The following is a 26,706-nucleotide window of genomic DNA, read 5'->3' as shown; positions in this document are numbered from 1 at the left end:
TCTCAAATAAATGAATAAAATCTTTAAAAGTTGTTTTTCAAATAATAATGTACCCAATATAACATAGGGAAAAAGGTCTTTTAGAAAAGTGGAATTTTAAGAACTTTTAAGGAATAATAACTTCTCAAACATGGCTAGTCCCCTATAGATATGTAAGGACAAAAAGAGTCAGGGCTGGAAGTTCTTTTTTTTTTTTTTTTTTGTAAGATTTTATTTACTTATTTGAGAGAGAGCACAAGCAGGGGGAAAAACAAAGGAACAGACTCCCTGCTGAGCACAGAGCCAGACACAGTGCTGAATCTGAGAACCCTGAAATCCTGACCTGAGCCAAAGTCAAATGCTTAACCACTTAACTGACTGAGCCACCCAGGTGCCCCAGGGCTAGAAGCTCGAACTCTCTGCAGGGCTATTACTCTCACCAATTTAGCAGGCCATAGCACCATTCCATACTTCTGCCCCAGTGCCTTGTCACTGCTACTCAACATCACGCTCACCCCAGCTAGAATCCTTCCCTATGTTAAAATTCTAATGCCCCTAACCTAAGCTATGTTAGGAGAGTGGTTGGGGTTGGAAAGATCTTAGTGACTAGAGGGAAACACAAGGGCCTCTAGAAGTGCTGGTGTCCTAGGACTGGTTACATAGATATTTTCAGTTTATGAATAATCACTGAGTTGTGCATTTAAGATGTGCATTTTTAATGCATATTATGCCTTTTTTAATTTTTATTTTTATTATTTTTTAAGGTTATTTATTTGAAGTAATCTCTACACCCAACGTGCGGCTCAAACTCACAACCCCCAAGATCAAGAGCCACATGCTCTTCTGACTGAACCAGCCAGGTGCCCCTTATTATGCTTTTTTTAAAATTGTACTGCCCAATGGATAAACCAATGTTTCAAGGAAGGACCCAGGACAATCTCCCAAAAAGAAAACTGGGTGAATGTGACCATTACATAAAGTGACAACTGACTAAAGACTGCTGGGGAAAAACAGACTGGCTCCCAACAGTTTCAGGTTACAGAGCTAGATTATAATCTATAAACCTTTCATAAGTGTGGGTCTGGAGCCATTTTCTTGGAAAGAAGCTCATTTCATATGGCAGAGGGAAGTTCACTACAGTTACTAGCCTCCCATACAATGAGCAAAAAGAATGTTATGACAGAAAGAAGTTGCTGGGAGTCATACTTGGGCCTAGTCCTGTCTCTGCCAAAGGGCAGCCCAAAGGTCGCCAGGCTAGTCATTCTGCCTTTGTTTCACATAAATATGGTATCACAACACGTGCTACATAACATCACAGAGAGAATATATGGAAGAGCTTTGCTGAAGTTAAAAGCCTCATATGGGCATCATTAGAGTTTCTAATTTAACATCAAAGAGAGACAAAGGAAATATCAGAGAAGAAGGCCCTGGGTAAATTTTTCTTAATCTCTTCTGAATACTTCTGTAAATGGAACAGCAATTTGGCAAACTCAGTTTGACTCACACCTATCACACAGAGCCCAGCCAAGGAAAAAAAGCACACTCAGTGTTTAAGAAGGGGAAGAGGACACACACCCTACTAATGCCCACATACCTGCTCTCCAGGGACTGCTGGCTGCCCAGGCAGCACCACACCACAGATGGCAGTCACTCTGGAAGAGAGGTCAGCTGAAACAAGATGTCCCTGTAAGTACTGCAGCTGCTTCTCCTTATGCCAAAGGGAGGTTTCTGGATTAGCCAAAACCAAAGCCTTCTCCAAGTCCTGCAACTGGGCCTCTTCTAGTAACCTGAGGAAAATGAGGATCTCATCAATTACTTTAACGCACAGCAAAGCCACATCAAGATCTCCAGGAATCCTCTTACCTCAACCTGAAATGGATCAGCTCCTCACTATTAAAAATCTTCTTAAGGAATGATAACTTATGTTCCTCATTCATACAGGTGACCAAAGCAAGACAATTGGCTGTGTACCTGGAGAAAATCAAAGTATATAAACTCAGGATAAGCAGCTGATTCTCAAGAATAAAGAAAATTTGCTAGCCAACTAAACACTAAAAAAGGAAATCTTAGGGGTGCCTGGTTGGCTCAGCTGGTAGAGCATGCAACTCTTGATCTCAGGGTGGGGAGTTCGAGCTCGATGCTGGAAGTAAAGATTACTAAAATAAACAAACAAACTTTAAAAAAAGAAAAAGAAAAGGAAATCTTGTGGAATTAATATAATACATTTAAGAGTAGAAAACACAAATCAGGCATGATGAATTCACTTGACAGAACCTGAAAAAGGTGGAACTCCTCTAGTATCACCTCATTTTCCACTAAAGAGACACATGATTAAGGAAAGGAAATAAGAACCCAAAAGGTACCAGAACAAAAATAACACATTTTACATAGCTTCCTTTCCCTCCTCATGCACAGAACTCTACACTCCCTCTATCATCCCCACACTTGAAACACAGGAAAAGTCCAACAGCTACACACCAGCGGACCAAGGTGTCATGGCTTCTGAGGAGAGGGACACACACACTCCAGTCCCAGAGCTCCCGGAACACAGACTGCTCTTGCTGCAGAAACTTGTAAGCTGCTTCCATTAGGTCCCGGAGCTTCATCCGCCTGCGCCCATAGCGGACTGGATTAGCATCTGAACTCTCTAGGAAGAGTCTTTGAAAGACTGGAGAAGTGTCCTTGAAATACCTCAGGGCAAACCTTCAGAAAGAGAGAGATTATTTTCATTTGTTGGCGAGGACATCAAAGTATACATCTCCACTTTGAGACAGGACAGCAGAATGTAACAGGAATTTCCAAGGGTCTGAAAGCAAAGAGACAAATACTGAAGCTACCTAGTCCTAAGATGGTATGCTGTTTAAGTTCAGGAACCAGGACCATGGCATGAGATATCTGACAGAATACAAAAACCAGAAGTACTCATCCCAAGTGTTTTCTACTGAAAACCCACTCATCTTCAACAAACATTTATTGAACTTCTCACTAGGAGCCAGACTCTGTGTTAAGTACCAGGGATATAAAACCAAGGAGATACTATCCTGGACTCCCCCAGTAACAAGGAAGATAGTCACTTACAGGAACAACAAGAGGCACAAGAAAAAAGATTCAACTAAAACTGGGGGAGTCCAAAATAGACACTTTGGTTGCATCTGAAGAGATGAACAGATTTTCATGAAGCACAGAAGGAAGGCAAGTAAGATTGCAAAGAAGGACAAAAAGCTTCAGACAGAGGGCCACTGGGTGGCTCAGTCAGTTAACTGTCCAACTCTTGGTTCAGGCTCAGGTCATGATCTCAGGTACGTGAGACTGAGCCCTGCGCCAGGCTCCATGCTCAGCACAGAGTCTGCTTGGGAATCTTTCCTGCCATTCCCTTCACTCACTCTCTCTCTCTCTCACACACACACACACACTCTCTCTCTCTCTCTCTCTCTAATAAATAAATAAAATCTTAAAAAAAAGAAAGAAAGCAAGCTTCACACTGTTCTTTACATATTCTGGATATTGATCCCCTATCAGACATATGATTTGCAAATATTTTCTCCCAATCTGTAGGTTGTCTCTACATCCTTGTTTCCTTTGCTGTGCAACAGCTTTTTAGTTTGATGTCCCATTTGTCAATTTTTGCTTTTGTTGTTTGTGCTTTGGTGTCATCCAAAAAATCACTGACAAATCTAGTATTATGAAGCAATCTCTCCCATCAGCCTGTTCCTGAACTGCATTCTTTTATAATAACTTGGTAAACTAGTGGCCAGTAACAGAATCCCCCAAGAGCCCATTGGGAATGCGACACAGCAGCTGCAGGAGCCGTTTGAGTCTGTTTTTCAGAGCACCTTGTACTGAAGCACCAAGGAGGTATACTCCAGACTCCTGGCTCAACAAATCCCCAAATATAAAACTGTAATTGGGGAATAATGCAAATTCAGGAGAAGGGTGGGAAGGCTTGGACTTCTACAAGCAAGGCAGGCAAACAGGAATAGAGGTTTGGTAAATTAACACTTGTGATATTCTGAATGAGAGTGGACAAATGAGACTTAGAAGATTCAGCTGTTGCTCAGAAGAGACCTGGCAGAGTAAGAAAAAGAAAAGAGATTTGGGAGGAAATACACCAAACTACTAACAACAGTTATCCCTAAAATGTAGAATTTCAGGGTAAAGAAGACTTTTGCTTTTTGCAATTCTGTATTATAATTTAAATTTATTACTTTTATAATTAAGGGGAAAAAAAACAGGACTTTTTTTCTTCACAAGGATGCTGTCAGAATAAGTACAATAACTCTTTGGGGGAAGAGAGGCTGGTATTCCACTAGCTCAGAGGCAGCTGACGTTGGCAGCACATGTAGGACTAGGTGGGCAGTAACAAGCATGCAGGCAGAGAAGCAGTAACCAAATGGTCAACCTGACCCAGGGGGTCTTTGAGGAAGATAGGGGGAAATGAGCAGAGTGCACTGGCAATGACCCTACGTTTGTGCAGCAATGGGAGGAAGAGAATTGTGGTCCGCTCTAATTATACAAAAGGGAGACTGGTCAATATTCTCTCCCAAACTTACTCGACTACATCACCCTTTTCTCTAAAGACCCATCATTTTCAAGGAGTGCTCTAAAATTCTGATCTCAGCAATGATGAATGGACCAATAAAGCATCTTTAGCCAGAGAATAACATTAGTTTTTTTCCCTAAAGAATATTCAAAGACTGAGGAGAAGGGTCTCTTTCCTGGAGGAAGATGAAGAGTCATAAAGTCCAAAATGCAACAAGGAACACCATCCAGTTAAACATCTAACCTTGGATGAGCCACTCACTTGGGCAACTGATCACAGTCTTCCCAGCATCTAGAAATAAGACCTGTGGTCCAGTTCCGGCTCTGACACTTAGAACAATTTAGGTAACCTCTCTAAAGATTTAAAATAAGATTTTACAATGATGTTGCTGAAGATGTTACAATATAAAGATTAAAGGGTGCCTGACTGGCTCAGTCGGAAGAGCATATGACTCTTGATTTCAGGGTTGTGAGTTCGAGCCCCACACTGAGTGCAGAAAGTAAATAAATAAACTTAAGGGAAAAAAAGAGGAAGTGGTCCACCACTAAATGCAAAAAAGATTAAAAACATATACCTACATACTTAAACACTATAAAATCCTGTATAAGTATATATTATTACTAAAACAACACCATTGTTTTAAAATCCACATTCCTAATCACCACTACAGATCCACAAATTTCATGCCCAAGGATGTTCAATGTCATATTATATGTCAAAAATTCGAAAATAACCTGGGGCACCTGGCTAGAGTGTACAACTCTTGATCTCACAGTTGTGAGTACAAACTGCATGTTGGGTGTTGAGATTACTTAAAAAAAATAAAATCAAGGAAAAAAAAAGAACTTGGAAACCTAACTAATATGTTAGAATAGAGAACGTATCAACAGACTGGGATTGCTTTCCCGGAGTCCTTACAAAGAATCTGTTAGAGTAAAACATATGTTGGAGGATTCTAGATGCAAAAACAGTATGAACGAACAGGAACAAAATGGTAATTATGTGAGGTGAAAGATGTCTTAACTAACCTTATTATGGTAAATATTTTACAATATATACATGTATCAAATCACTATGTAATATACCTTCAACTTATACAATGTTATATGTCAAGAAAAATATATTTCAATTGTTATCTCAATAAAACTGGGGGGGGCACCCAGTAATGAACAAATAGCATAAGGGAAAAAAAAGAAAAAAAAGAAATGCTTAAGACCACTGAGGTACCACACGGAAGCCTCAAACAACACCTTGAGCTCAGAAAGAGGTATGTACCCATAAATGAATGGCAAGCATTAGGACCCTAGGGAGACTGACTGAGTACCTTCTCTTCAGTCTCTTTTTTTTTTCCTAGATTTTCACTGCTATCCTATTTCTTTTCTCTTCATTCTTCCTCTCCTTGCTCTTCCTCCACAATCTGCCACAGTACAAAATTTTCTCTGATTTCCAAGAGGGAAACATTCATTCCTTTTTAGTGATTTTCTTCCTCCCCTTAAGTATTTGGCTCACAAACCTCCACTATATTCAATTGTTTGCAAAACACAATAACCCATTATATTTGTCTTTTTTACCCACATGATGTGGTCCTGAGCTTAAAAGAAGGGTCTCCTATGACTATATCCTATATCCTAATATAGGATATATAAAAGATTCAACTAAAATTGGGGGATCCTATCTAAATATATTTGGTGTATTCCTAATACATTAGGTATATTTCCTCTACAGAGGAAATTTGGGGCATATGTTGAATTAATCAGCTATAATTCTTAAAACTAAAAATCAAAATCTCATTCTACATGATTGTCTATAGTTTATTGTACAACATGCATTGATTCGTTTACACACAGCTCTTTTTTTTGCTTGTTTTTTGAATTACTCTATCACAGGCACTTTTGTAAACTGCATCATATAATTTTCGGAATGAAATGGGAGTGTAAATAAAATATACAGCCTTGGCAAAATGAAAAGAAGAAAAAATAGGGGTGTGCTCACACACGCATTCAATAAGAACATAAAACTTGAAGCGGATGGGAAATCAGACATAACTAATCCATCATTTTAATGATTCTCAAACACAATCCAGAAGCACTCTACCACAAAGGCTTAGGAGAAATGGGGGTTCAAGTTATCCACACATCAATCTCAAATGGTAAGTACAGGATAGTCGGCACACCTTATGAAATGGTACCACAGACAAGTACATCTAAATGATTACAGCACTAAGTAGGCCACAATTTCAACCCCAATCAACCCACAGCATATGTTCCTAATTACCAAGTTTAACATTGATATTTGCCGTGTATTTTCTAGTCCCATTAACCTGGGCTCATTTTTTCCCTCCCCTTTTAGAAAAGCTCATACAAATTATGGCTTTCTCCCAAGCCTTCATTTCTTATTCCCTTCATTCAAGAACCAGATTAGAGATCATAGTTCCAAGAAAGCCAAAGTGTACTTATTATGTTGATGAAAACTAATAAATAAAAGATGGATATAACAGATACTCTTAGGGGCACCTGGATGGCTCACAGTCATGACAGCGAGTCCCGCATCAGGCTGCCCGTTCAGTGGAGAATTCGCTTCAGATTCTTTTTCCCTCTCCTTCTTACCCCTTTGCCCCTCCCCAGTTGCACAGGCTCATGCGCAAGCACTTTCTCTCTCTCAAACAAAATCTTAAAAAAAAAAAGAGAGATACTCTTATTAGTGCACTGATATTATTCAACTTTAGAATGAAAGTTCTTTTTTTTTTAATTTTATTTATTAGAGAGAGAGCGAGAGAGGGAACACAAGCAGGGGGAGTGGGAGAGACAGAAACAGGCCTCCCACGGAGCAGGGAGCCCGATGCAGGGCTCGATCCCAGGACCCTGGGATCACGACCTGAACTGAAGACAGACACTTAATGACTGAGCCACCCAGGCGCCCCTAGAATGAAAGTTCTTACTGAGTCCCGCATAGGGCTCCTTGCTCAGAGGAGAGCCTGGCCTGCAGCTCCTCCTGCTTGTGCACACTCTTTCTTTCTCTGACAAATAAATAAAATCTTTAAAAATAAATAAATAATAAATAAATAAATACACTTAAATCGCCTTATATGTCTCACCAGATGATACAATCCTTGAAGGCAAGGAACATGTCTTAGCCATTTTTCCAGGCCTGTCTTGATGGCCAAGACTTAAAAGAACAGTAAATGGTTATTAAACTGAGCTGGATAAAGGGATTCTGTTGTGATCATTTTTATAAAACAGTACTACTTATCTTTCTTCTTTCTTGTATTTCCCTTCTTACCTTCTTCTCAACTCAAGACTCCTCCTTTACTTCCCAGGAGACAGCTGGTTCTACAACCTCAAGGAGAAATACGAAGAAAAAACTGTTACTCACGGGAGGACATCAGGATGGTTACAGATGAGTTTGCTCATTGACACACAGAGCCGTTCGTGTAGATCGTGGTTGACTTGGCCTCCAGCTTTAATGGCCTCAGCATTCCTTTCCAGCAAATCCAGAAGAAGCGGGCGCAGCTGGCGACCAACCAGCATAGTACAGTCTTTATCCAGAAGTAATTGGGCTAAGGTATTCAGGATACACTGGCGATCTTGAGGTGTCCAAAACTGAGAAGGGCAAAACAATGTATCTATATAAATGCTACTCATTTGTACTGCTGCAGAAAAGCAAAAATTCTAGCTTGGAATCAAAACATCCAATTTCCAGACTTCATAAGTGAATTTATCTTATAAAACACAATGGGGGTTTTTGCAATAGAAGATTACAGTGAATTTAAAGTAAAAGGCTGTAACAAAGAGTCCACTGGGGTTTGAGTGATAGGACTGATACCTGAATTCCATGCAAAATGCTACACAGCTTTCCTGAAAAATAATCTGTTTCATGGTTTCAATACTTCCCAGAGAATCCAGTGTTTCCCCCAGCTCCTTTGCTCTTGAAGGAAAACAGAAATTGCATGGGAAAAAAACAAAACAAAACCCCTACAGTTAGTATGCAAAACTGCCAACTCTCTTGAAGAAAGGATAGAGATAAATCAATTCCAGAAAATGAATGAGGATATCCCTATGAAGGCTTCAACCTCTAATAAATAAACAAAACAGAATCCAAAGGAGACGGCCACACTTTGATATGCAAGATGAAATAGACCACAAAATTCTAGTGCCTGGGCTCAGAATGTCCATAAGAGCAACAAGGAAAACTGAAAAAGCGTGTAAAAGGTCTCATATTGCTAGTGTGCATGCAGATCTATACAACCTTGCTACTGACAATGGGACCTCAGGTTTAAACTGATTAAGGGTCATACCCTCTGACCCAGCAAATCCAATGCTATGAATTTATCCTATGGAGTTTCACACTAAAGTTATCCATAAGAGTGCAGCTTGAACACAACCTAAATACCATATGGAAAAATTTAACAATTTTTTCCAAAATTATCTCTCAGAAAAGGTCACCTTACACCTGACCTCTTATGAAATCTTCCAAAATATAAGGGCATTCACTCATAAAACAACTAATTCTGAATAAAGCACTGATGGGGGAAAGATGTTACATTGGAACAATTTCTATCAATATTAGTCCTACAAGGAAATTTAACAGATTTGGTCATGATTCACAGAGGCATGATATGACATTTTCAACTGCCGAATGTCCCTATAAACAAGCCCACTAAAGATATCATTTAAAAAGTATACAGTAGGGGTGCCTGGGTGGCTCAGGGTCCCAGAATCAAGCCCTGCATCAGGCTCCACGCCTAGCATGGAGTCTGCTTGAGGTTCTCTCTCTCTCTCTCTCCCTACACCCTTTCCCCTGCTCACTCTCTCAAATAAATAAATAAAATCTTTAAAAAAAAAAAGGTAATCTGGAAAACGATGTTAGAATAAATAGATATTTAGCCTTTTTTTTTAAAGTAAACTCTATGCCCAACGTGCGGCTCCAACTCCTGACCCCAAGATCAAGAGTCGCATGCTCGAGGGCGCCTGGGTGGCTCAGTTGGTTAAGCGACTGCCTTCGGCTCGGGTCATGATCCTGGAGTCCCAGGATCGAGTCCCGCATCAGGCTCCCTGCTCGGCGAGGAACCTGCTTCTCCCTCTGGCCCTCCTCTCTCTCTCTCTCAAAATAAATAAATAAATCTTTAAAAAAAAAAAAAAAAAAGAGTCGCATGCTCTACTGACTGAGCCAGCCAGGTGCCCTCAGTTATTTAGCTTTCTAAAAACCAACTTAAATACATACATACATACATAAATCTTCACTGACATATACTTTACATACAATAAAATGCACCCATTTATAGTTTGATGAGTGTTTTTTTTAATATTTTATTTATTTGACAGAGAGAGACACAGCAAGAGAGGGAACACAAGCAGGGGGAGTGGGGGAGGGAGAAGCAGGCTTCCTGCTGAGCAGGGAGCCCGATGCAGGGCTAGATCCCAGGACCCCGGGGACCATGGCCTGAGCTGAAGGCAAACGCTTAATGACTGAGCCCCTCAGGCGCCCCAATTTGATGAGTTTTGACATATGTACACACCCATGTAACCACCACCCAATTAAAGTATCAAACCCAAAGTTCCCTTATGTTCCTTGGCAATCAATCCCCTTGACTGGCAACTAATAATGATTTTATGACCATAGATTAAACTAGTCTACAACTTTATATAAATTTAATCATATAGTACATGCTCTTTTCTGTCCAATTTACCTTGCTCAGCATAATGCTTTTGACAATCATCTGTGTAATTAAATGCTTCAATAACTTACTCCATTTTATTACTGACTAGTTTTTCACTATGAACAAACCACAACTTTATTACCCATTTGCATGTTGATAGATATCCTCATTGCTTCACTGTTTCTAGCTATCATCAAAGATGATATCATCAAAGATGTTGAGAATTTTTTCAAGTGTTTAATAGCCACTCATTTATCATCTGTTCAATCTTTTCTCCATTTTTGTAAATGTTCTGTATCAGCTTGAGGAAATTTTGTTCTATTCCTAACTTGTGTTCTATTCCTAGCTTGTTTTTCTTGAGTGGGTTTTGGTAGTTTGTATTCTTCAAACACTCTTTGATCTAAACTGCTTAATTTATTAGCATAAAATTGTTCATATTAATCACCTATCTTTTTACTCTTTTTAGAATCTGTTAACAGTGGCATTTTCATTCCTAGTAGTTTGGATCTTTCCCATTTATTCTTGATCAATCTTTGCAAAGACTCACTTTCTGGCTTTACTGGATTGCTCTATTGTTTGTCCGTTTTCTATTTCACTAATTTCTACTCTTACCTTTATTATTGTCTTTCTTCTACTTATTTTGGGTTTAATTTGCTCTTCCTTTTCTAATTCTCTAAGGTGAAAGCTTAAAAAATATCACTGATTTCAAATGTTTCTTTCCTAATATAAGAATTTAATGTTATAGGGCGCCTGGCTGGCTCAATCAATAGAGCATGTATGTGACTCTGGATTTTGAAGTCATGAGTTCAAGCCCTGTGTTGGGCTCCACACTGGGCATGAGGTCTAATTAAAAAAAAAAAAAGAATTCAATGTCTTGAAAATATGAATTTCCCTCTAAATACTGCTCTAGCTGCATTCCACAATTTGTTTAAATTATCATTCGGTTCAAAATACTTTCATGGGGACGCCTGGGTAGCTCGGTCATTTAAGCATCTGCCTTCGGCTCAGGTCATGATCTCAGGGTTCTGGAAATGAGTCCATGTTCGTCGGGCTCCCTGCTCAGTGGGGGAGTCTGCTTCTCCCTCTTCCTCTGCCCCTTCCCACAGCTCGTGCTCTCTCTCTCGAATAAAATCTTTTTTTTTTTTTAAGATTTTATTTATTTGACACAGAGAGAGCGAGCGAGCAAGAGAGAGTGAGAGAGAGCACAAGCACAAGCAGGGGGAACAGCAGGCAGGGAGAAGCAGACTCCCCGCTGAGCAAGGAGCTGGTGGTGGGGCTCAATCCCAGGACCCTGGGATCACGACCGGAGCCGGAGGCAGTCGCTTAAATCGACTGAGCCACCCAGGCGCCCCTCAAAAAAAATCTTAAAAAAAAAAAAAAAATCTCTGATTCTTCCAGTGATTTTCCTTTAACCATCTTTTTATTTTCTCTAATTTTGTTTTTTAATTTCTAACATTTAGGGATTTTGCCAGTATCTTTTTGGGGCTTTTTTCCCCCTAATTCCAGTGGGGTCACTGAATATCCCAAGTATGATTTTAATTCTCTTAAATTTATTGAGACTTGTTTAATGGCTCAGAATATGCTCTATCTTGGTAAATGTTCCAGATGAGCAGAACATGTATTCTATTGTTATTAGGCACAGCACTCATAAATGTCAAATAGGTCAGGTTTGTTGATAGTGGGTCTTCCACATGCTTAGTGATTTTCTGTATTTGTTCTATCAATTTTTCAGGATAGAATGTCAAAGTCTCCAACTGTAATTGTGAATTTGCCTGTTTTTCCTCTTCTGTCACTTTTTTTTTTAAAGATTTTATTTCTTTATTTGAGACAGTGAGAGAGGGAACACAAGCAGGGGGAGTGGGAGAGGGAGAAGCAGGCTTCCCACAGAGCAGAGAGCCCTATGTGGGGATCAATCCCAGGACCCTGGGATCATGACCTGAGCCGAAGGCAGACGCTTAACGACTGAGTCACCCCTTCTGTCACTGTTTGATTCACATATTTTGATCTTCTGTTATTAGGTGTACATATATTTGAGGTTTCTTTCTTAATTTTGCGCTACTGATATTTGGAGCTGGATGATACCTTGTGAGGCTATCCCATACATTGTAACATATTTAGCAACATCGCTGGCCTCTAAACACTATATGCTAGAAGCAACCCCACCACGACCAGTTGGGACAACCAAAAATGTCTCCAGATTTGCCCTTGGCGCAAAATTACCCCAGTTGAGAACCAGTAGGCTGGATTAAAAAATACTTGAAACAAAAAATGGAAATAAGGTTGACAGGAAAAAGAAAAAAAACAAAAAAGTTCCTTTTAATAAACTTTTATTTTTGGGGCACCTGGCTGGCTCATTCAGAAGAACATGAGACTCTTGATCATGAGTTCAAGCCCCATGTTGGGTGTACAGATTAAATAAATAAACCTTTTTTTTTTTAAAGAAACTTTTAAAAATTTCAAAAACTAAAAAACACCTCATATACCATATACCATTTTAGAAAACTTGGATTATTATCCTGGAGACAATGGGGAGCTTTTATACAGGATGGGGACAGAGTCAGATGACTTATTAATGATAATTATATTAAATAACCAGAAGAGGGAACCTAGAGAGAAAAAAAGTAAGTTAGTGGTTGCCTGGGGGGATTTGGGAGAGCACAGCGATGCAGGGGCAGGGGTAGCTAAAAGGTATGGGGGTTCTTTATGAAATAATGAAAATGTCAGGTTGCCTCACTGGCCCAGTCGAAAAGAGCATGCAACTCTTGATCTCAGGGTCATGAGTTTGAGCCCCACATTGGGTGTAGAAATTACTTACATAAATTTTTTAAAAATTAAAAAAAAAGAAAAATGTCTAAATATCACAGTCTAAAATAAACTGTGATAACAGTTGCGCATATCTGTGAACATAGCAAAACCACTGAACTGTACACTTAAATAAATGGATGAAGTATAAGGTATGTGAATTGTATCTCAATAAAGTGGTTTTTAAAAATTATTATTATTATTAAAGCTCACATGTACTGATTATTTACTTTATGCCAGGCACTTTAGTAAGCTCCTCACATGCATTATCTAGATCTTACAACAATCTTATTTATAGCAATAATAATTAACCACTTTTATAAACAGTGCTTACTATAGTCTAGGCATCTAATTCTCCCAGTAACCCAATAAAGTGGTAATATTATCCCCATTTTACAGATAAGGAAACTGAAAAATAAAAAAGGGGTTAAGGTCACAAACCTAGCAGCAGAACCGGAGTCCTTTCAACTATTTAGCAGCTGCCATATGTAATGTATCAAGAAACTGAGACTCAAGAGAGTTAAGTAACTTGTTCAAGGCCCCAAAAGGAATTAAGAGACTAGATTTGCTCTTCAGCCATACTTGAGTTCCAGTATCTTAAGCACTCTGCTCTTCCTGAACGCAGACGGTGATCAAGGAGGTAAGGGATGTGTGATACCGTCATTTATAAAACATTTTTTTAAAGATTTATTTATTTGAGAGAAAGAAAGCTTCGTGCACATGGTGGGGAGGGGCAGAGGGGCAGAATCCTCAAGCAGACTCTCTGGTGAGCAGAGCAGGACCAGGGCTTGACCTCACCACCCATGAGATCTCAACCTGAGCCAAAACCAAGTGTGGGACGCTTAACAGACTGAGCCACCCAGACTCCCCATGACTTATAATAGTATATTTTCCTAAAAACCCTTGGAATTTCCTGTGAGGAGAGTGATAAAGGTGTCATTTGTTATGTTGTTATGTTAAGGAGGTGAATTTTAAGAGGTTTTTTTTTTTTTGGTTTTAAAAGTAAGTTCTGGGCCCAACATGGTGCTTGAACTCACTACCCAAGATCGAGAGTTGGCATGCTCTATCAACTGAGCCAGCCAGGTGCCCCAAGGTAGTATATTTTGAAAGACCCAAGGATGGGGACTGGTTGTCAAGAGAAACAACCAAATGATTACAGTGTTGGAACTTTCAGTCCTACCCCCACCTCCACCTCACAGACCAGGCGTTGGACACTGAGTTCCAACACTAATGGCTAAAGAGTTCATCAATCATACCTATGTAATGAAGTCTCTATAAAAACCCAAAAGGACTCGATCAGGAGAGCTTCCAAGTTGGTGAAGACATGGCTATGTGGAGAAAGTGTCACCTCTGGGGCGCCTGGGTGGCTCAGTCGTTAAGCATCTGCCTTCGGCTCCGGTCATGATCCTAGGGTCCTGGGATCGAGCCCCACATCAGGCTCCCTACTCGGTGGGAAGACTGCTACTTCCTCTCTCACTCCCCCTGCTTGTGTTCCTGCTCTCACTATCTCTCTCTGCCAAATAAATAAATGAAATTTAAAAAAAAAAAGTGTCACCTCTGGAGAGGGCATGGAAGCTCTGCACTCCTTCTCACATACCTTATCCTATACATCTCTTCCATCTGGCAATTGCTGAATTATATTCTTTTATAATAAACCATTGATCTAGTAAGTAAAATGTTTCTCTGAGTTCTGTGAGCCACTCTAGCAATTTAGTCAAATCCAAGGAGGGGGCTGTAGGAACTTCCAATCCACAGCCAGTTGGTAAGAAGTGTAGGTGACAATCTAGACTTTTTAAAAATTTTTTATTGTTATGTTAATCACCATACATTACATCATTAGTTTTTGATGTAGTGTTCCATGATTCATTGTTTGTGTATAACCAGTGCTCCATGCAGCGCGTGCCCTCTTTAATACCCAACACCAGGCTAACCCATCCTCCCACCTGACAACCTGGACTTTTAATTGGCATCTGAATTGGAGGTGGGGGAAGTTTTGTAGGACTGAACCCCTAACATGTGGGATCTGATGCTATCTCCAGGTAGACAGTGTCAGAACTGAGTTAAATTTTAAGACACCTAGCTTGTGTCTGAGAATTGCTTGGAGATGTTGGAAAACACACATACTGGAATGGAGTCAGAACTATAGGATGGTGGTGGTAGTAGGGATGAAAAGGAAGGAATAGATTCAATATTGAGTAAATAAAACATGGAAGACTTGGCCATATGTGAAGGAAAAGGAGTGAAAAGAATGAGGACACTCAGTTCTCTAAAGTGACTGGATAGAGAGAAGGTGGTGTCACCAGCTGAGATAACATAAAAAGAAACACAATCCTAAAAAAATTCTTACTTCAGATCTCAACTGCAATGAGAATCATGTTTTCAAAAGTCTTTGCTTTCTAATAAAAATTGTTTTGTTTCCAAAAACAGGAGAAAAAGAGAATAGCAACACAAACAACTCTTCTGAGTCAAAGTCTTGAAATGATTACTAAGAATGGTTCAAGGAACAAACCTGAAAGACATCTCAGATAGGACAGAATTTGACAATGTGAAGCAAAGAAAAGGGAGAAGCAAAGGTCTCCTAATCTCCTTAATTCAACTGAACTTTCGAGTAGCTTTCAAATCCAATACTATTTCTATACAATCTCAGAATCCAAATGAGTAGTTCTCACACTTTTGTGTGTCAGATTCTCTAAAACTTTATCTATTAAAGACTACAAACCATTTCCCCACCCCACTCCCAATACATAAACACCAATTTTACATCCAGTTACAGTGGCGTGGAAACATAAATCTCCTGTTGCTGGTCCATGATCGCCAGATTCAGAACTTGTGCTCTGAATTCTAAAGCCCACTTACAAAAACTACCTCCAGCAACAGTCCATAACCCAGAAGCCTGTCACCAGAAGCTCAGCTCATACAAATTGATTCTCTTTTCTTAGTCCAACCCATCAAAACTGTTTTCTTTCTACAGCTCACCATTTGTTTAGTGATTTCCTTCACTGGGTCTCAGAAGCCAGAAACCCCAAGATCTTTGACTCCTCCCTCCCCTTTAGATTTTCAGTTTGCTGTCACCAAACAGAAATGACTCTCATGTTAGTTCTCTGCTGCTCCAGACCCAAAATACTCTCGTTGCTTCCTAAGCAATGGGGTATTTCCACAACGCACTTATGACTGAATAAATAAGTTATAGATACCGGAGTTAGAAGAAGAAAACCCACATTTTCCACTCTCAAGAAGCTCAAAGATATTGGGGGAGAGGAAGCATAAAATAGGAAATTAAAATGCAACGTGAAAAAAATGCATGATAAAGGTCCTCAACTCAAACAGCAGGGAGTCGAGAGAAGGCTCTTAAAAGGTCAAAAACCCATTTCCTAGAAGACTAATTCACCTAATAATGCCTATGGTTAATGTTACACAGTTGGCACTAGCTGTCTTGCTTTGCCCTTCGGTTGTTGTGTTTATGAACTCTCTCCAAAAATAAATGCTAAATTCCCTGGGGGCAGAGACCGTAACGAATTTCTGTCTCCTCACAGAACCACACCGCGCCTAACGCAAAGCAAGAACGCAATCAATACGTGTCAGCCGGCCAAAACTATGGGATGGGGCAGAAAAGAAAAACAGTCACCCAGACTAACAGGGGTGGCTTAGACTTGGCACACTAGAGTAATACACATGTCAAAAGGGCAAAGATACAACCTCAATTACAGAAAAACAAACCACATTTCTTTTGGAAGGCCACGTCTGCCACAGAGTGCTGCAAGGGTGGTCGGCTGGTGGAGAGAACCGAAGGGTCTCTCAGATAAACACAAAAGGATTCTTCCAATTTCCTCAAACACGCGCGGACGTCTCCGCCCCTGGCCAGCCCTGGGGAGGGGTCCAGGGTGACAGAACACCGCTACTCTCTTCCCTTAAAGTAGCGCGTCTCGCTCAGGGCTGCAGGGCACGCGCGAGGGGGGCGGCTGGGGTCTGCCCGGCAATTTCCCTCTCCCTCCTTCTTTTACCTGTTTGGCCAAGAACCTGCCCAGTTCGCTGCGGCTCTTCTCGTTCTTGGCAGCGAGTAAGCGTAGCGGCGCGGCCGCCACCTCCAGGAAAAGGTGCTCCATGACGGCAGGCCCTCTCTCCCCGGCGGCCACCAGCGCTCCCTACTTAGCGCTCGGATCCCCCGAGCCGCTGAGGTCCCGCACCGGAGGTGCCAGCAACTACGCCCCCAGGGAAAGCACCCCGGCTGCCCCGCAGACACCGGGAGAACTGCAGCACACGTGGGGGAGCACGCGGCGCTCTCCGTCATCAGCCCGCGACCACGACGGCGACGGCAGGGCGGCCCCAGCCCCGCCCCCTCAGCAGCGGAAACAGCGGGAGTCACCACCGCGCCAGTTCCGGGAGTGCAATAGAAGCGGACTGCCGTTGTGATCCGGGTCTCTTGGGTACAGTCCTGGTAGGTTTCGGAGGCAAGGTGTGGCGGCACAGCGAGACAGTAGATTCCGCTAGGCGGGAGAAGCGAGGGAGCTCTCAGCCCACCATGCCTCCCTCCTATGGAAGTATGACAAGCACGCCCCTTGCGGTATTCGTAATATAAATATTGGAAATAAGTGCTCAGTTAGGGAATATTTAAAGTGTGGTATATAAGTTATAGAATATTAAGAAGCCGTTAAAAAGAGTGGACTAGAACTTCACATTTATGTGTAGTTCAAGAACAAGCCAAAATAATGACAGTCAGGCTAATGGTTGCTTTAGAGAGTATTGACAGCCAGGGGACCTGAGGGAACATCCTATGGTGATGGAAATTTTTCATTATCTTCCTCTCGGTGGTGTTACGCTGGTAGAAAAATTTTTAAAAGCAAAAAACAGCTGTACACAAGATTTGTGCACCTTGTGTAAATTATGCCTCTAAAAAGTGTTTTAAAAAGGGGTAGATCTCGGGCGCCTGGGTGGCTCAGTTGGTTGGGCGACTGCCTTCGGCTCAGGTCATGATCCTGGAGTCCCGGGATCGAGTTCCGCATCGGGCTCCCTGCTCGGCAGGGAGTCTGCTTCTCTCTCTGACCCTCCCCCCTCTCATGTGCTCTCTCTCTCATTCTCTCTCTCTCAAATAAATAAATAAAATCTTAAAAAAATAAAAATAAAAAAATTAAGATTTAAAAAAAAAGGGGTAGATCTCTAATACCAAGTTATACTGATTCAGTCTTTTAAAATAAATGTATTTGAATTTGAATTTTTTCCCCTAGGGTTTGAATGTTTGATTTTGGGGAAATGCAAACTCAAGCGCAGAACTTCCAGAACTGGGGAACTATAAAACTGGGGCAAAAAACATTTCCAAATAAATAATATTTTTTAAAATTTCCAAGAAAATTGAGAGGGTTCCCTGAGGACATAGTACAATGAATGAAAAATTACCCACATTTGAGGAATTACTCATTTTTTTCCTCTGGGTATCTCCCATGTATATGTGAAGCATACACATTAATACACGTATGTATGTTTCTTTCTCGTTAATCGGTCTTTGACAGGGTCTTACCCGAGAACTTGGAAGGGTAAGGGAAAATTATTTTTCCTCCTCTACACACCCTTTCTCAGATAACCATAAGGCAACATTTTTGGGTGGTAGAAATGTTTCAAGACTATATTGTGGTGATGGTGGCACAACTCTATAAATTGAATAAAGTCATTGAATCTCACAATTACAGTGGTGTGCGAATTTTATGGTATGTAAGTTATACCTCAAAAAAGCTCTAAAAATAATAACAGTAATCGGCAAGGAATAGGGCATGTGTAAGTACAGATGAAGCAAGATTGGCAGTATATTAATCATTGAAACTGGATGTCAGGTAAAGAGAGTTCATTATACTCTCCTTTCTACTTGTGTGTGTGTTTGAAAATTTCAATAATAAAAAGTAAAAGAATATATATATTTTAAAAGACTACTAGGGTCATGTCAAAAGGACTCAGGTACTAAAGAGTAAGAGAATATGCTACTTAGGCGTGAAAGAGTTTGGGATATGCCACCCCAAATTATGCCACTTTGGCATATTGATTATTTTGAGCTAAAGATGCTTTAGAAACAGGAAGGACTGACTACCCCTCCCTTTTCTACCTAAAGCAGGACATAAAATTTCCCATGAGAAAAGTACCCTCTACCTTTTACCAGGAATAAAAGAACACACTTATTACCAGAGACTGGTAATTGACACTGAGTGGGTGTGTACAAACAAACTTACTAAAATAACCCTTATCTTCCACTAGTTTTCCCTCCATATATCTTCTAGTCACTTTCCTACAATTTACTGCTCCTAGCCCAAACCCCTTTTGTTTTGTCATTTCTTTACAAATTTATTTATTTTTCTAGAAGGTATGTAAGCTTTCTTAAGCTGAAGGCAATTGAGGAGAAACAGATACAAAAGCTCTCTGCCCTCCTCTTATTTGCCTAAAAGCAGGATATAAGTTTCTAAAAGTGTCCTCCTTTGCCCTCTCTATCAAGAAGGACAGAAGTTAATCACTGGAGACAACTGTAGACCTTTATTATTTATTAGCACAGAGACAGCCTCAGAGGAAACTACATAACAAACCTTGCTGAAACTAGCTATTATCTACCATTAGTTTCTCCATATATTTGCCTTCTCACAATTTGCCACCCCCAGAAGCTCAAAGTTCTTTTCCTTTGTCTTGTCACTTCTCTAAAAATTTATTGTTCTTTTTTTTAAGATGCTATATAAGCCCAGTTTTTAACTACCTCTTTGAGTTACTGGTCTCTGAGTACTCCCATGTGTATGCACGATGCACATGTTAATAAATTTGTTTGTTTTTCTCTTGTTAATCTGTCTTTTGTTAATGTATTTTATCGGACGCAAGCCAGAAAACCCAAAATGGGTAAAGGAAAAAAATTTATTTTCCTTCCTTACAGTACCAATTTAAAGAGGCTCCTACTGACGAATGATGGTACAATTTGAGCTTCAATAAAGCTAACAATTGCCATGAATTGACACATATTATATACATTTAAATACATGAATATGTAATTTTTAATTTTTTTTGAAGATTTTATTTATTTATTTGTCAGAGAGAGAGAGAAAGAGAGCACAAGCAGGGAGAGCAGCAGGCAGAGGTAGAAGCAGGCTCCCTGCTGGGCAAGGAACCCAACGTGGGACTAGATCCTAGGATCCTGGGATCATGACCTGAGCTGAAGGCAAATGCCTAACCAACTGAGCCGCCCAGGAGTCCCTGTAATAATATTTTAAAAAATTGGTTACCTTTGGAGTAAGAAATCAGTCTTGAAAGTTGGTAAATAAAGAGAAGATATCAAAAATTTATCCTGCCTTCATATATGAATTTTACTACTAGGTACCCAAATAGAAGATAATGAGAAGTGTGTCTTCATAAAAATAATACAGCTATATTAAAAAGAATTGACAGAATTAGGGCACCTGGCTGGCTCAGTTGGTAGAGCATGTGACTCTTGATCTCGGGATTGTAGGTATGAGCCCCATGTTGGGTGTAGAGATTATGTAAAAAAAAAAAAAATTAAAAACAAAGGAACTGGCAGAGGAAAATATCAACATTTTCCAACCCCCCAGTTAATCAAGTAACCAAGGCATTAAGTATCAGTGGCTGTTAACATCACAAAAGGACAAAAAAAACAGACTTTAGGTTAACTGCTGATAAAAGAACATAATACCACCTAAACTATAGTCTTGTCAAAAGTATCTGGATCTAGCTGCCAATGTGCAGAAAATAAAGAGAACAGAGGAATATGTTAAACTGCAACATGAATATATAATCAACAAAATCCAGACTGTTAGGAGATTCTATAGATCAAAACAAGTTTTTCAAGAGATAAATTTAAAGGAAAGGTATTGGAGGAGGGGTGCCTGCATGTCTCAGTAGGTAAGCATCCAACTCTTGATTTTGGTTCAGGTCATGATCTCAGGGTCAAGAGATGGAGCCCCACATTGGGCTCTGTGCTGGGCGTGGAGCCTGCTTTAAGATTCTCTCTCCCTCTCCCTTGGCCCCTCCCCACCTCTAAAAAAAAAAGATGGGAGGGGAAACTATAGATTATAAGAAACTGCTTTGGACTGAATGTTTGTGTCCTCCAAAATTCCTATGTTGAAGCTCCAAACCCCAGTGTAATGGTATTTGGAGGCAAGGCCTTTGGGAGGTGATTAGGTTTAGATAAAATCATAAGGGTAGAGCCCCAATAATGGGATTAGCACCCTTTCAAGAACAAAATAGAGCCTCCTCTCTCTTTCTGCCAAGTGAGCATCCAGTAAGAAAGTTACTGCCTACAAACCAGGAAGAAAGTTTCACCAGACACTGAATCTGCTGGCATCTTGATCTTAGACCTCCTAGGCTCCAGAACTGTGAAAAATAAAATTTTGTTGTTTAAGCCACCAGTCTATAGTGCTACAGCAGCCTAACTAAGACTGAGACTTATGAGACTTTAGCAAATTTTTATAACAGGCAAAACTAAATCATTGTGCCTGGAAGTGCACACTTGGTTAATCAAACCATAACAAAATGCAAGGAAGTTTTTACTGTGAAAGTCAGGATCGCAGTTTTTGGGAGGAATGGGGCTGTGATTGGGGTAGGGCTTATAGAAAAGCTTCTAAGTTTGATTTGTGACCTGGGTGGCAATTACAATGATATTTACCTAATAATACTTCATTAATCGATGTTTCTATTGTTCTACAATATAAAAGTTTTTTTAAAAAATGAATACAGAAAATATAAACAAAAACTAAAAAATTGATTCAGACTTCAGTACATGTCAGGGTAAGAGTTCTCATTTCTCCCAGGCACTCTGTCAAAGAATTATTTGTGCCTTGGGTGCTTGTCTGGCGCAGTTGGTGGAGCATGCGACTCTTATCTCAGAGTTGTAAGTTCGAGCTCCATGTCCAGTGTAGAGATTACTTAAAAACAGAATCTTAAAAATTTTTTTTACTTGTGCCTCATTAGGATATCAGAAGTGTTACATGAAGTTGAGAGAGCACTGAAACAGCATGTAAGGACCTGAGCTATTAGTTGTACTTTTCCATTAACTAGCTATGTGACCTAGGTTAAGTGACTTGACCTTCCTAGACCTCGGTTTTTCTCTAGAAGTTCTGATTCTGTCTATTTTCCGGAGTCAATAAGTACTCTTGGAACACAGGAAGTGCCTTATTCATCTTTGTACCTCACACAGCACTAACATACTTTTCTCATACACAATAAGCATTTAACAAATGTTCAATCCTTCCAGGTATTTAGATGTCTGAGAAACCCAGGAGCAATTTACTTGATTAAATCACTGTGAGAATTATAAAAGAAACATATGTTTGGAAACTGATTTCACTCTCTACTTACAAACTGTGTAATACCAAATACAAATTAAGAGGCTTAATATTCCTTTTTGAAAACTAAGGGAAGAAACTCCTCCTCTCCCCACTTCACCTCATCCCTTTCTTTCAGAATTTCTTTCTCTCTCCTTTTCAAATATACGTAAATTTTTTAAAAGGATTTATTTATTTATTTATTTGAGGGAGAGAGAGAGAACGTGTGAGCTGGGGGGAGAGGGGCAGAGGGAGAGAGAGAATCTCAAGCACGCTCCATGCTGAGCGTGGAGCCCAATGCAGGGCTCCATCTCATAACCCTGAGATCATGACTTGAGCCAAAATCAAGAGTTGGACACCTAACCAACTGAGCCACCCAGCTGCCCTTCAAATGTATGTAAACGTTTTAAAAATAAGCCTCTTGCCAGTTGTACAACTCAGGAATTTTTCTTCAAGGACCTTGTAGCCATCTCTTTGCAATGAAATCATCATCAAGGAAGATAATGCCTGGTTGCCCGATTTCCAGGGAGGAGATGGGCATAACTTGTACCTGACTTTAAATTGCAAAACCTACCTGATGTAATGGATTATGTCCATTTGACTATTGTTAAATTAATTAAACAAACAGGCCATTAGACTGAGGTAGCTCTAATGCTGTGGTAACCTTCTTAAGCAAATCAAAATCTAAGTCTGTAAATGCCTGAAGATTAGGAAATCAAAACACTAAATACAATCACAAACAGCCAACTCAGCTTTGAGCTATAGCAAATTAAATAATTTCCTGTCTTTGCATCTGTACTTTCTCTGTATAGGTCTTTCTCCTTGCTCCTTTCACAGAGCATTCCCAACTACTTCTGGTTTAACACTGCCCAATTTGGATTGATTTTTGCTCAAATAAACTCTTACAATTTTTAATATGCCTCAGTTTATCTTTTAACACTATATGAAAGAGTGAGATTTCTTTCTGTCTTTGCAATCTCTTTAGGGGATTGTCTGTGATATGCATCACATTCTGGTTTAATGCTAACTCAGTAATAATAAATTGTTTTCTTTCTCTCCCTTCATGGAGAGATTTTCTGGTTTGGAGGAGATTTTGTTTTTAATTGTTTTCCCCAATAACTGTGATTTCATATATAAAACAAAGCAGTAAAAAGAACCAAAGCACATTGAAAATTATAAGAAACTAAGTCACTCTCATCATTATTTTAAGTAATGAATTCCTTACTAAATTATCAGTTCCTTTCATAAATATTGACTACCCCTTATTTGCAGTTCTCTTATTCAATACATACTATAGACCTTTCTGTTATTCATACTTAATAGTAAATACCCACAAGAGACAAAAAAAAAAAAACTCTCAAGATTTTCTAGTTCCAACTGTTCCTAATTCTCATACTCAATGTAAAGATGATGGACAGGGGCCCAGACCTTAAAGGATTCTCAGTCTTATGGTAAAGACAGACATCTAAGGGGTAGTGTCACAAATGGCTCTAACAGAGAAATAGGGAAAGGGTGCTGTGAGTACAAATAGGGAAGCTGCCAATTCAAGCTGGAAGATAGGAAACACTTATGGAGAACATGAGTTGTGAGCTCAGGCTTGAAATTGTTATAATAGATTTTATTACAGGTTTAGGGAAAATTCAAAGGAATGACACATTAAATGCTTTTACTCTAGTAAGCTTTTCACGGGGACCCTTGTTGCTAGCCCTACTGCCCTATCTTTCAATCACCCTCCTCTCTGCCCGGCTTGGAGAAAGGCCCCTCATCAGGTGAAAATGTCTCTTCCAGGAAAACTCCATTCCTTTCGCACAGAAGTTGGCCTCACTCATGATCTGTTCTGTTTCCAAAATATCTGGGAGAGGGGCACTTGGGTGGCTCAGTCGGTTAAGCATCTGCCTTCTGCTCAGGTCATGATCCCGGGGTCCTGTGATCAGGTCCTGCATCAGGCTCCCTGCTCAGTGGAGTCTGCTTCTCCCTTTCCCTCTCCCCCTGCTTGTGCTCTTGCTCTGTCAAATAACTAAATAAAATTATTTTTTTAAATATCCCTTCAAGAATAGCATGGAGGTCATTAGCAGAAGGAAGGGAAAAATGAAGTGGGGGAAATCGGAGGGAGAGATGAACCAGGAGAGACTATGGACTTTGAGAAACAAACTGGGTTTTAGAGGGGAGGGGGGTGGGGGGATGGGTTAGCCCAGTGATGGGTGTTAAGGAGGACATGTACTGAATGGAGCACTGGGTGTTATATGAAAACAATCATGGAACACTGCATCAAAAACTAATGATGTATTGTGTGGTGACTAACATAACATAATAAAATAAAATTAAAAAAAATAGTCCTTCAAAATACCTGGGAGAATTTCCAAGACATATTAACCACCATGAATTTCTCAGAGCCCAACTTCTTTAATCAAAACCCTCCTTTACTATAGTTAAAAACAAGATAACAGGCCCAAAATGGAGCCACTTATGCTAAGCCCCACTTCACTAAACTGAGACTTAGTTACAGTTTGGCTTGCCCAGAAATGGCATCTTAAACCAGTCAATCAGGAATTGCCAGATCAGCACCAGGTAGGTAATCTGACTGAAAGACCCCTGCCAATCCCTGGAAGAAAGTAACTTTGCAATAACCAGTTTGATTTTCTTGACAGTATAACTTCCTTGTTCCTATTCTCTTTTGCCTATGAAAATTTTTCATTTTGTTCAGCTCCTTGGAGTTCTTTTTCATTTTCTAGATGAAAATGATGCTGCCTGATTCAAATAGATTCTTGCTAAAAAAAAAAAAAAAGATTTTTCCTTAAATAAACCCTTAAAAATTTTAATATGCCTCAGTTTCTCTTTTAACATTATCAATGGGACCATTGATTAATTTTGCCTGGTCTTGAACTTCATATAAATTAAATCACATAGTATGTATTACCTGTGTCTGGCTTATAACACTATTTTTTTCTTTCTTTTATTGATGAACATTTAGGTTGCTACCAGTCACAGCTGTTATGAAAAAAACCTTGTGAATATTATGATACATGCTTCTTGATGTACAAAAACACACATATACCTAAAAGTATATAATTAAGAGTAGAACTGCAAAGTCATAGGCTGGGTATTATTATTTTATTTTATTTTATTTTATTTTATTTTATTTTATTTTATTTTATTTTATTTTATTTTCAGGCTGGGCATTTTAAACACATGCTATGGTGGATAATGTCAAGGAGTTTTCCAAAATGGTTGTAACAATTCACACTATCACTAGAAAAGTATGAAAGTTTCAGTTATTCTATTTCTTTGCTGATACTTGTTATTCTCAGACTTTTAATTTTAGCCAGACTGGTTGATTTGTGGAAGTATCTCATTGTTTGAATTTGCATTTCCCTGATGAGCAAGAATGTTAGTATGTTTCCAACTACTTAGTAGTAATATGGATGTACTTTCTGTGTAGTTTTTTTTACCATTAAAAAAATTGGGTTGTCTTTTTGTTACTGATTTGTGGGTATGAGTGTGGCTTGTTTTTGTTGTTGTGTTTTGTTTTCTATTCTGGATTTAACTCTTTGTCAGATATACATATTATAATTATTTTTAAAAGATTTTATTTATTTACTTGTCAGAGAGAGAGAGCACAAGCAGGGGGAACGGCAGGCAGAGGGAGAAGCAGGCTCCCTGAGCAAGGAGCCCGATGCAGGACTTGATCCCAGGACCCTGGGATCTGAGCTGATGGCGGACGCTCAACCAACTGAGCCACCCAGGCGTCCCCAGAGATATGTATTATAAATATCTTTCCCTGGTTGATAGTGAAGGAGTCTAGGACATTCCACCTCAAAATGTAATGCTTTGGTATATTGATTATTTTGAGTGGTAGGCACTCAAAACAGCAAATGCAGGGAAAGACTTTCTCTGAGCTCCCTTCATCTAAAGATAGATCCTCCAAAAGGAACTCGATTGTCATAAATCCATTATTTTTGTCTGTGTATTCACCATAGTCTACTTTCCCTTCCACATAAGTTTGGGACCCCTTTTTCATGTACTGATATGCCACATCTCTGAGGTGTGATCAGAATACTGGTATTCTGTGCCATGGTGTCCTTTGACTCACATCACCCATTCAGTATGTTTCACTTTCCCCTGATCGCCACATCTCATTTGTTGCTAGAGAAGTATTGTGATTGGGTTTTTCCCTTCCACCTGGAAAAGACAATCCCTTATCCACTGAATTGCTGTGGCACCTTTGTCATAAATCAAATAACCCTATATGTATGGTTCTGTTCCTAGACTCTCCATTCTGTTCCATTACGCTGTCTATCCTTGTAGTAAAACCACATAGTCAGAATTACTGTAGCTGTACAGTGAGTCTTGAAATCTGGTTGTAGTAGTCAGGGTTCTCCAGAGAAACAGAATCAATAGGAGATGTTTGTATAAACAATATTTCCCATCATACC

The 26,706-nt window shown here is 39.7% G+C and overlaps 1 protein-coding gene across 1 annotated transcript in view; it reads right to left on the bottom strand.

Moving 5' to 3' along the window:
- MDN1 (midasin AAA ATPase 1) overlaps window positions 1–17,214 on the bottom strand; it is a 157,976-nt gene extending 140,762 nt beyond the window's left edge. The window contains exons 1-5 of the mRNA XM_027601624.2: window positions 16,979–17,214; window positions 7,892–8,118; window positions 2,458–2,682; window positions 1,843–1,950; window positions 1,574–1,766 (exon numbers count right to left, since the gene is read on the bottom strand). Coding sequence (XP_027457425.2) covers window positions 1,574–1,766; window positions 1,843–1,950; window positions 2,458–2,682; window positions 7,892–8,118; window positions 16,979–17,080 — 855 coding nt within the window. The 5' untranslated portion in view covers window positions 17,081–17,214. The remainder of the gene's footprint in view (window positions 1–1,573; window positions 1,767–1,842; window positions 1,951–2,457; window positions 2,683–7,891; window positions 8,119–16,978) is intronic.
- Window positions 17,215–26,706: the final 9,492 nt, after the last annotated feature.

Source organism: Zalophus californianus, chromosome 7, assembly GCF_009762305.2.
Source record: "Zalophus californianus isolate mZalCal1 chromosome 7, mZalCal1.pri.v2, whole genome shotgun sequence".
Lineage (NCBI taxonomy): Eukaryota > Metazoa > Chordata > Mammalia > Carnivora > Otariidae > Zalophus > Zalophus californianus.
The sequence above is the reverse complement of the archived record's forward strand: the minus strand, read 5'-3'. Positions and strand labels throughout refer to the sequence as shown.